Below are 12,320 nucleotides of genomic sequence, written 5' to 3' on the forward strand. Positions count from 1 at the left end.
TGCCTGCCTTCGGCTCAGGTCATGATCCCAGGGTCCTGGGATCCAGTCCCACATCGGGCTCCCTGCTCAGTGGGGAACCTGCTTCTCCCTGTGCCTACTGCTCCCCCTGCTTGTGCGCGCGCGCTCTCTCTCTCTCTCTGACAAATAAATAAATAAATAAAATCTTAAAAAAAATAAAAAAAAGGAAGTATCGACACATGCTTCGATGTGGAAAAACCTCCAAAACATTGTGTTAAGTGAATAAGGCAGACACAAAAGAACACCTATTGTATGATTCCTTTTATACGAAATATCTAGAATAGATAAATCCATGGAAATAGAGAGCAAATTGCCATTTGCCAGGCACCATGGAGAGAAGGGAATGATGTAGAAGAAAGTACTTAATGGGTAAGGGATTTTACTTTAGGCTATAGAAAATATTTTAGAATGAGACAGAGATGGCGGTTATAGATAGGGGTGGTAGTTACATAATATTGTGAATGTAGAAAATACCAGTGAATTGTGCACTTCAAATGGTTAATTTTGTGTACTGTGAATTTCAAACTCAGTTATTAAAACACACAGAAAACAAACTTTATTTCAATGAATTAAAGGAATAAATAGGACAGATACAGCTGAGTTAAGGCTAGATGGTCATAAAGTTTCCTAGGAAAATAAGGCCCAACTTTTTTGTTGACAGAATATGTAGTTTTTAAGATAATGTATAAGGATGCATGGGTGCCTCAGTCGGTTAAATGTCTGCCTCCAGCTCAGGTCATGATACTGGGATAGAGCCCCGCACGGGGTTTTCTGCTCTTCTGCCTCTTACTCTCCCTCTGTGTGTGTGCCCTCTCTTTCTCTCTCTCTCTCAAGTAAATAAATAAAATCTTAAAAGAAAAAAAAAAAAAAGATGACCTATAAATTATGTAAGCTTGAACTTCCTGAACCTGAAAACTGAATGGAGTAGAAGAAAGCTAGAACTTGACCCTGACGCCTACCACGTGATGTTTACAGATCAGGACTGGTGTAGTGCATGTAAGGTGTGCACCAGATCCTCCATGCAGGACCAGCTGCTGGAAGTGTTGCCTGCATCCCTCTCCTGAAATGTGGGAAATTTTTCACTCAAATTTGCACCCCTATTCAGGAGCATGTTCAATCACTTAACAATGAAAGGCTGTAATAATACATTTATATTTTTTATTTGAGAGAAAGAGAGTGGAGGGGGAGAGAGAGAGAGAACCTCCAGCAGACTCCCTGCTGAGCACGGAGCCCGACACAGGGCTTGATCCCACCACCTAAAGATCAGGACCTGAGCTGAAACCAAGAGTTGGATGCTTAACTGACTGAGCCACCCAGGTGCCCCTGTTGACAATACATTTCACACTATGAAAGTGCTCTGTACTAGGGATAAATCAATGGACAAGGATGGTGAAGATCTGTCTTTAGGATCAAGACAAAGTATATAGATAATTAGAATTAAATATTCAAATGATATGTTAAGAGCACACAGAAGAGGTATTAACCTGATCTTGCGGAGGCTTAGGCAAAGACTTCCTGGAAAATATGAGGCTTCCTGAGGCTTGATGAATGATGGGAGTTAGGCAAGTGAAAGAGGGGAGGGGGGAACTCTCCAGGCAGAGATCATGTATCAAGGCCTAATAGCAAGTGAAAAACCTTATTTTTAGGAAGCTGAAAGAAGCTCATTATGAACAGAGCCACGGGGAAATCAGAAAAGAATGAGGGTAGCTGTAGAAGAAGCTCATATAGAGCACAGACTACTACTTGGGATTTGGTTTTAGGCACATTATTTATCCTGGTTAGGCCTCAGTTTCCTCATGTAGAATTAGGGAAAATAGTTCTCACCTCATATCATTACTACAAAAATTAACTTAAATAAGTTCAGTAAAGTGATGAGTATTATATAATCCATTATTAAAGTTGTTGCTATTATTAATGTCATGACATAGATAAATATAGTTTTGGTGGTAAAAGGGCAGAACCCCAAAGCAATCAGCATTGCAAAAGGATTCAACAAAGTCTATATATAAACAATGTTTTAAAGAAATTCAATCAAATAAATCAGCATGGTATGTTATAAGCAATAGATGTTAGTAAATTTTACAAGCAAAAATAAATTAAAAAAAGAAAAATGAGAAAATAGTTAACAATTTTTAAAATCATGAAGACCTCCAGGTTTACAATATACAAAAGTTTGTTTTTTTTTTAAGATTTTATTTATTTATTTGAGAGAGAGAGAATGAGAGAGAGAGAGAGAGCATGAGAGGAGAGAGGTCAGCGGGAGAAGCAGACTCCCTACCAAGCAGGGAGCCTGATCCGGAACTCGATCCCAGGACTCCAGGATCATGACCTGAGCTGAAGGTAGTTGCTTAATCAACTGAGCCACCCAGGCGCCCCTACAAAAGTATTTTCAATGCCTAGTATCTTTGTTCTAGCAAACAGTTCTACCTAACTCTGATGAGAAACCACGAGCAGTCTGGGTGAGAGGGTAATGGCTCTACAAATCTTATTGCTCTCGTTCGGGACTAATTCCTTTAAAAATGTTCTCTGTAAACATAGGTGCTTTAAGTTAAAGTGGACTAAAAAAATAAAAGCAACCCAGAGCTTTTGTTACTTTTCTCCTCTTATCATCATAAACAGAAAGGAGAGACTTAGAAAAAATAATCTGACCTTGAATACAGTGGATTTCAAGGGAAAATGTGAATGTATCCTTAGCCTGAAGTGGAACCTTTCATCAAATAGCAAGCTTAAAAAAAAAAATGCTGACATAACCTTAAATTTGTAATAAGTACAGTCTAACAGTTGGTAGGACCAAAAGATTTCCAAGCAAAATCATTAATGCAGAAGTGGTACCCCAACACTTAGGTTGGGCATGCTGAAGACTGTATCACCAGCCGTTCTTCTGGCAATGAAACAGTAGAAAGTGTAGAATGTTTCTTAATAATTTCCTACCTGCTGGCCATATTCCACTCAAGGGCTGGGTTTTGAGAATTTCTTTCACTCTCGGTTAGCACCCCTCCTGTGCCACTTTCCTTCTCTGGTTTTAGTTGATCCCACTGTGCAGTACCAATACTGATGGACTGCAGGTCTATTTGGTATTGTCTGTCTTCAATTTCTGATCCAGGGTCTCGAAGAATTCCCAAGTTCAAAGCTCTCCTGTAAAGGCGATGAAAAAAATGTAAACACATAAAATACTCTGTTTATTTTGTTCACTAACATAATATCATTACCATTTTTTCTTCCTTTGGATTACTGATGAACTCACTGGGTTAATCAAATCTCCAAGGCAGGTTTTAGGAAGTAACCAGTAGGATGACTTGAAAATGTACCCTAAACTTATGTACAGTAATCTACCCTACAATGATTTTTTACATTGTTCTCAGCAATGTACTGTTTTTCTAAGTACTTTCACATCCATGATTTCGGTTCTTGAGCTGCTGTGGAGGCTCTATTTTTATCACCATTTTTACTAAAGAGAAAATAATTCAGAGAGGTTGAAAGACTTAGGCAAAGGTGCTGAGATAGTTTGTGACAAAACCACAACTTAGACCCAGGCTTTCTGACTCAAACCCAGTCTTCTTTCCAATGCTAATCATCTCCCTTCTTCAGGCCTTTCATGTCTCCTGAGGAAAGAGAATAGAACTTTGTCAATCTACTGCACTTCCCTAACCCTTGCCCTTGGTTCTTTATACAACCCAGTTGCCACACAGATTGAACTGTTGAGAAGACTACACTGTTTCTAGATGGAGACATACAGTGAGGATTATTGGCCCATACAGAGTTGAAACTTTGACCTTACCAGACCCAATGCTAAACGAAGAAATAAAATCATCAGTGGCATAAAGCTAAATTAGAGGAAGTAAATTATTACATTTTTCGTGAGGGTTTTAGAATGAAAATAGCAAAGAAATATGGTAGGAAGAAAAGAACTGGGTTCAGGGTTTGGAGGCTAGATAAACCTATATTTGCATGAGTTCGGAAACATTTAGTTTTGTTGGTTCACAAATGTTTTAAAGTGAGTCATCAAAAGGAAAATAATATTAGGCCCCTATGAAAGTTTCAATGAACACAACGATATAGAGACTAAAAATAACTTCACTAGTACAAGTACTAAAAAAAAAAAAAAAACCTACAACTGCAGCTATTCGAAAAAAAATACAATTAAATTAATTACATCAACTGAACACTAAAGAAATTAATTGATGGGGGTGGGCTGGGGAGAAGAAAGCATGGGTCCTGTTTTGAAAACTACAGAAACAGGTAAGGATCCAATTAAGACTGTGCAGTGGCTAAGTTAAGCAGTGTGGGTCAGACCATGTCCCCGAAGGCTGGTCAAATACTGATGGAAGGTGGATAACTGCAGCGACTCAAGATGGCAGGTGTCTAGGCCAGCTGCTGGGGAATGGAGACAGCATCTATTGGGCCAGGCAAGGTTCTACTGCGCCAGACAAGGTACGGGCTGAGGCTAATGAATTCAAGTGAAGAAAAGGGCTGGAAAAGAACTGGAACTGAATGAGCAGGCAGTTCAGGTAGGGTGATATCAGAGAGAATTGTAACAGAGAACAGGGAAACAAACAGGCATTGGTCTAGAAACCATAGCAGAAGCCAGAGAAAGAAATGGGATGAATTCTCATTTCTAAAGTTAAGAGCTCAACTTGTTGTTGTTTCCTTCTCTTTTCTAACTTAGAAGAATTGCAATCTAGGAACGGGGATGCAAAGAAAAATAGCCTAAAATTTTACTTGAAGCAAATAATTACATTAGAAATACAGCCCATAAAATGGAATATGAACCTTTTCAATTTGTCCTAATGAAAGTAAAGAAAAAAGAAAGCATGAGGGTAGAGATGGGAGGCCGTAACATTTAGAATAACCCCATTTTGGTACAATGTTCTCATTTTACCTTAATATTGGTATAATTCTGCTTAAAGGCCCACCTCAGACTTCACTTTCTATGAAGCCTTTCCCAACCAACCTTTCTCCAAACTCATCTCTCTCAAACCTGTGCTCCTGGGGTTTCTCTATACTAAAAGCACAATAACATCACAATGACATGTCAGTTTTTCCCAATATATCATACATTTCTTGAAGTCAAGAACTAACTCTCCTACCAAGCTATCAGTAAATGCTGTTTCAGTTCACTGATTTGAACGGACACAAATCTTGACAAATCTCAGATGGAGACCCTGTATGTCCATAGCAGTAAGAAAACAGTTTTTAAACAGCAAACTTTTGATTCAGATGCACATGAATTCAGATATACAGTAAACATCTTGGGCAGTTAGTGGCATAGCCTATTTCTTAGATTGTTAATCCCCATACAAAAGTTACATTTTCTTATTTTAAACTAGCCAATGCTTTTTACACTTTAAATAAATTCCCTAAACATATTTTTAAGGTGAACTAAAATACTTTAAGAATCCTTGAAGAAAAAGTATATTATGAAATATAGTCAGTGCTATATTAAAAGACAAAGTAACTCAGCCCAGCATTAACATCAGTCTATTTCCCTTGGCACATGGATGTTGTATAATCACAAGATTAAAACCACAAAACACTGAGTTTCATATCAGAGTTTTCCATGTAGGCTTGAAATAGCCCACATTTTTTTTCTTAGTCTTAAATTGAGCTATATTTCTCCTATCTACCCCTGGAGAACATGACTTCCCACAGGTTCTTCTTCCCTATGCAAATAATTTTGTATCATGAGCAACAGTCAGATACTTCTAAGTATGCTAATTTTAAAATTCCAAACTTTGGGGGCACCTGGCGGCTTAGTCGGTTAAGCAGCTGCCTTTGGCTCAGGTCATAACCCCAGGGTCCAGGGATCAAGTCCCACATGGGGCTCCCTCCTTAGCTGGGAGCCTGCTTCTCCCTCTCCCTCTGCTGCTCCCCCTACTTGTGCTATCCTGCTCTCTCTGTCAAATAAATAAATAAAATATTAAAAAAAATAGAATTCCAAACTTTTTAAGAATCAGGGTTGGAGATTTTATTTAATGTCATACAAAAGGAGAGAATATATCTGCCATTTTAACCTGATTTGAAAGTTCAGTGAAATTTATATTTGGGTATATAAGTCCAACTTAAAAGCCATTTAAATTAAAAGCTATTTAAAAGCATTTAAATCTGAGTTGTAGAAAAACAGGATAAATGAAAGATTCACGTGAACTTTACCCTCAGACTTTTTCCAATGATCATGAGCATGAAGACATTATTTAACTTCTCTGTGCTTTAGTTATTCCAATAACTAAATACAGAGATAAATAAAATATGAGTAGAAGTTATTCATAAAGAGGTCCATTATAAATTTAATGACCATTTCTGAATAGAATCTTAAATGATTCTGAATGAATAAGATATCTAATCACCAACTAATCATAGATGCACAGGCACCAAGAATAAAACAAAGGCCACTCTTCTAATTATGAAAAACCATAATGAAAATGATAAAGGTTTAGTATTTCCAGGGTCATCTGCTTCTAAAATATGGCATATCAGAAACCCTGAATGTACCTTCTGACTGAAACAACTAGAGTGCGTGACAAAAATTTAAAGTTACCTTTTTAAACACATCTTAGAGCCGGCCCCAGAGAACAGAAACTTCAAAGTACCCCCCACCACCCCACCGACCCCGCCAACCCCGCCAACCCCTCCCAAAGCGAAACCAGGAAAACTAATAAATAAGCACCTGCCAAAGCCAGCTTTTGCTCTTAGGTTTTCTGCTGAATCCTGCAGACACTGATTTTCTGCTCTGATAACTGCATGGGAGATAAAGCTCAAGGCCCACCCAAGATGATGAATCAACTTAATTGCAGACCCTACATATAAAGCTGGGGTCACAGAGGGCTACAGACGTGGTCAAAGTGTGAATTAAAAACAGCCCTCCTGGGGAGCCTCTTGGTGATACAGCAGTTCAGGATCTTGATTGCAATAGTGGTTACAAGAATCTACATGTGATAAAACTGCACAGAACTATACACACCTAAACACAAGGAGAACCCAGAGAACCACTGAATCTGAATACAGCTGTGGACTATACTGATGTCAACTTCCTGGTTTTGATATTGTACTACAGTTATGCAGGAGGTTAGGCAAGACTTGAAATGACAAAATTCTCAGAAGTAAGCTCCTTGGCATCAGTCTTGGCAATGATTTCTTGGTTTTGACCCCAAAAGCAAAAGGCAACAAAAGCAAAAATAAATAAGTGGGAGTATATCAAATTAAAAAATTAAAAAGCTTCTGCTCATCAAAGAAAAGTATCAACAAGATGAAAAGACAACCTCTGAAATAGAAAACTTCGCAAACCCTATATCTGGTAAGGAGTTATATCCCAAATATACAGGGAACTCATGCAACTTAGTAGCAAAAACACAACCAATTTTTAAAATGGGGAAAGGATCTGAAATAAACATTTTTCCAAAGACATACAAATGGCCAACAGGAAAATGAAAAGGTGCTCAGTGTAGGGCAGTGAAAATACTCTGTTTGTTAATGCAATTATGGATATGTGTCATATGTTATTTATCTGTCCAAATCTACACAATGTGTAACGCCAAGAGTGAATCCTCATGGAAACCATGGAGTCTGCATGATTATGATGTGTCACCACAGTCCATCGGTGGTAACTATGTACAACTCTGGTGGGTGGGGGATGTTGGTAAAGCTCCAAAGTAATGAGCTACCATAAAAAGGTAGAATAAACGAAAAAAAAAATAGAGGGAAGGAAATAACAGAAATCAATGAAATAAAAAAGACAGGGAAGGATCAACAAAGCCTAAAATAGATAAACCTTCAGCAGTCAAGAGAAAAAAAAAAAAAAGAGCTAAAGACAGAAGACCTAAGAAACTAAATCTGCAATTAAAAAAACCACAACTATGATGCTGCAGAGACTAAACAGATAAGACGATATTAGAAAGATTTCTAATAACAAAGATTTTACAACTTATTGTGGGGGAAAAAAAAATCTCTTATCTAATTTATCACTGTCCCCAAAGACATTTCTTAACCTTTTCACCATGGGATGAATATAAAGGTTGCCCTCTCATTTCTTCCACCACATATAATGCTACTTTCTCCTTTCATAAGTTCTTTATCTATGTAAAAATGACTACTTTAAAACTACATCCTGACAGTTAAAACTGCTGGTCATGTAATAACTAGTGAAAAGCAACCATGTACTTCCCTATTCTGTTCCTTACTCAAGACTGTCAACTCTATCTTCCTATCTCAAAGGCCACTAAGCAAACTTGCATTCCCTCATTCAGAGAGTATTTAGTGAGCATTGCATGCCAGGCCCTGTGACAGGCCCTAGGGATGCTGGATCCCTCTGTGGTCCCTGCCCTAATACAGCCTACAGTCTCACTGGGGATTTACAGGGAATAGCAAAAAGAGTTAATGCTATAAAAGGTTAGGTATAGAATGCAACTGGAAGCACAAAAACCGGACCCAGATCTAAGGGACCCAGGAAAGAGGAAGCAGTGCTTAAGGGAGTTCAAAACAGTTCATTCCATATAATGAAAAAAAACAAAAAAAAATTATTTCAGACAGAGGAAACAAGAGGTTCAAAGGTCCAGAGGTGTGAGAGAGCAGCATATCCAGAAAACTTGAAAATGTTCTGAATCATTGGAGAGAAGTATGTAAGGAAGTAAAGTCACAGACTAGTGAGTCTTCAAGTCACAGACAGGTCCTTCCATCAGAAAGCGTCCGAGAACAGCACCAGGCCCAGACTTTGGGGGTGGAGGGGTGTGGCCCACAGGTCACGCTTGCCTAGCAAATTGGCATTTTCTCCTCTGCCAAAAAGGTTACAGAAATTATGTATTAGCACAGTAGTCAAGACTAGAGAAATATCTGAGTTTCTGTCTTATTTTAAGAACTAAGTGAGATAAGGAGCCCAGCATAGAACTTGACACATCATAAAAACCTCAGTGACTGTTAGAAAAAAAAAAAATCATCCTACTTTGATGCTCTTCAGCCTCTGTATAAAATATTAAATAACAGTGAAATAATTAGAAAGTGAGAGGAAGAAAGACTCACCGGATAAAGTACACATTCGGATTCTGAAAAAACAAAAGCCTAAAGCAAACAGCAGCACTGACCTTCCATTGAATTAATCAAACTGAGTGAATTCTACTCAAGGTATTTTTTTTTCTATTTTAAGATTTTATTTATTTATTTGACAGAGAGAGACACAGCAAGAGAGGGAACACAAGCAGGGGGAGCAGGAGAGGAAGAAGCAAGCCTCCTCATGAGCAGGGAGCCCAATGAGGGGCTCGATCCCAGGACTCTGGGATCATGACCTGAGCCGAAAGGTAGACGCTTAATGACTGAGCCACCCAGGGGCCCCTCTACCCAAGTGTTCTGATTTGTTCTGTTTCATCAATCTAAAAACATTTTAATAGCATTCTGGGTTAGTTTGTAATAAACCCCTGACTTTCTAAGACAGGAAACAATTCTTTAAAACTGTTTAAAAAACAGATTTTCTTCAATAATTTCTTAGTCTCCTGAGATATCGAAGCCAGGAAAGAATGTATTCTTGTACATTTTCCCAAGTATAAAATTTAAATCACTGTTAGAAATAATATAGGTAGGCCATTTGGCTTATTAGCTTAGGTTAATATAAAGATGAAATATATTTTAAAGATTAGCTCTTATTCACAAACTTTGTAAGTTTGGTTTGAGTTTTCTCTGACAGAAATAAATGCAGGGTAATTTTTTTCAGACTTAGACAATAAAATCTAATTTTTCTAATTACATGATCTGTATGACTTATTTTCAATTCTTTAAAGTCAGAAAACACACAGTGGCACACTGATTTACTTCATTTTCCACAAAGTACTTTTTTTTTTTTTCCTCAACTTGAAATACTCACTGATCTTTATTTTTTAAAGTATAAGATGCCCATTTTGGGCATTCAAAGTACTTTATTTTTCAATACTAAATTTAAAAAACCATTCAAAATGTTTTCACTCAAATACCATATGTAAACTCCTATTAAGCACTCTGAGAGGAAGATGTCTTATGAAAGATGTATTTAACTAGATCTTTTTTAAAGGTATAAATACATACAGTCACAATTTGTAGACAATTAATTTTCATTTTTTCAAATGCTGGAAATCATTTTACAACTTTTAAAATGTGATATTCCCTAAGCAAATGACTTTTAATTTAAAAATAGCCAGTTAGAAGTGAAAAACAATTTTACTTCAAAGCCAAAAACAAAAGTACATTTTAATCAAGAGAGCTTTGATTTAGTGCACTGCATTTTCACAGCATAAGAAACAACTGCGAAATCATCAGAGCAAAGAATTCTAATAAAATGTTACTTTATTAGAAAACTCATCAGAGGAAAAGAGCTTTGTGGCTTTAGTGAGGGTCAGGATACCTAATATTAATAATATCTACCTTACAAAATAAAACTAACATCCCAAGTGTCCACCAATGGATGGATGGATAAAGATGTGACATACACATACATGCAACAGAACAGTATTCAGCCATAAACACACACACACACACACACACACACACACACACACAGAAATCATTTGCAACAACCTGGACGGACCTTGAAGACATTATGCTAGTGAGCCAGAGAAAAACAAATACTGTGTGATCTCACTTATATGTGCAAAGGAAACAAATGAGAGAGATCAGAGAAAGAAATCAGACTTTGGTTATCAGGGGCTAGGGACAGGAAGGGGAAATTGGAGAAACATGGTCAGAAGGTACAAACTTCCAGTTCTAACACATTATCAGTGCTAGGGATGTAATGTACATGATAACTATAGCTAACACTGCTATATGATCTAGAGGAAAGCTGTAAGAGAGTAAATCCTAGGAGTTATCATCACAAGGAGAAAGCTTTTCCCCTTTACTCCTTATCTTTTTATTGTATCTATATGAAAAGATTGATATTAGCTGAACCTATGGTCTTAATCATTTCACAATATATGTAAATCAAACCATCATTCTGTACATCTTACAGTGATGTATGTCAATTATTTCTCAATAAAACTGGAAAAAGCCAATATACATACAAACATAGTTATAAGATGAATAAGTAGTTTTGGGGATATAGTGTATAGCATAGTGATGATAGTTAATGGTATATAGTAAGAGAAGATCTTAAGAACCTTCATAAAAAAAGATAACTGTAAAATGATGGCTGTGTTTAATTAGCTTGATTGTGGTAATAATTTCAAAATATACACATATCAAATGATCACTTTGTACACCTTAAACATACACATTTTTTATTTCTCAATTTATCTCAATAAAGCTGGGAGAAAATACATGAAAATACCTTTTTAAGAGAAGCTTATATTGTATTACTTCCTACTTAAGTTTTTTCCTAGAAATGTTTGATATCGTAGATGGAATAAAATTTTGTCTTAAATTCGCATACCTCTAAAAAGCTCTATGAACTTTGCTCTTTATCCTTATTACAGTCTTTAAGACCTTATAGCAATTCAAGTCAGGAAAGGGGGTGAGTTAAGATGCCCATAACTTCCTTGCCCTTAACACAAAAAGCTGCTTTACTGGCTAAAATGTAGGAGTTATAATTGTAATTGCTTTGCCCTTCCGAAACTCATCTCCCATACCATTTGAACCATTCAGCAGGTGGTGTAGGAGGATAAACTAAAGTCTGCAATAGTTGGTCAATAATATAATCATAAGGAACCAAAGAAGACTTTAAGTATATAACAGGAAACATAGCTTTAATGTTTTCCTTTTTAAATTGATTTAGTCTGGGTCAGGCCTTTTGTATGTTTACATAAGGAACAGCTCATGTTGAACCATTTATACTGCTCACTGCTGAATAGGCATATCTTTCGAGCTCACTGTGAAGAAATAAAATTCATTACTTACAGCTCAGTTGAGATCTACAAAACGTTAAACAAGCCAGAAAATAGGAATGTAAAAAGAAGTAAAATTTATATGCATTGATTCAATTAAATTAATCTGCATTTTTATCACCAAGTATCTATAGCGACAGTAATTTTGAGAGTATACAGGGTAGGGGATATAAATAGCTGACCGGACTGAGGACTACTGCTGATTTCCATGACCAATGGCAGGGGTTCTTGTCCTCAGAGGGCAGAAGAATGACCTGAGAGCTTGTTAAAAATGTTAAGTTCCCACCTGCAGAAATTCTGATTCAGCAGGTCTGGACGGGGACTGAGGAATAAGCCTTCTCCCTTGTTTGTTTGTTTGTTTGTTTGTTTGAATGAAAACTAGCATTTTTATTGATTTTAAAACCAAATTCTAATACTGAGAGCATCACTTCTTTGACCTGGAACATCATAAGTCTAGTATCTGAAGTGAAA

The 12,320-nt window shown here is 36.9% G+C and overlaps 1 protein-coding gene across 1 annotated transcript in view; it reads right to left on the bottom strand.

Annotated features, from left to right (window-relative positions):
• Nucleotides 1-12,320, bottom strand: part of LOC308338090 (intermembrane lipid transfer protein VPS13B-like) — a 112,956-nt gene that overhangs the window by 17,375 nt on the left and 83,261 nt on the right. Inside the window, exon 8 of the mRNA XM_080831653.1 lies at nucleotides 2,950-3,153. Within this exon, the coding sequence (XP_080687779.1) occupies nucleotides 2,950-3,153 (204 nt within the window). The remainder of the gene's footprint in view (nucleotides 1-2,949; nucleotides 3,154-12,320) is intronic.

This window comes from Martes martes (genome assembly GCF_963455335.1).
Source record: "Martes martes genome assembly, contig: scaffold_138, whole genome shotgun sequence".
NCBI classification, from domain to species: Eukaryota; Metazoa; Chordata; class Mammalia; order Carnivora; family Mustelidae; genus Martes; species Martes martes.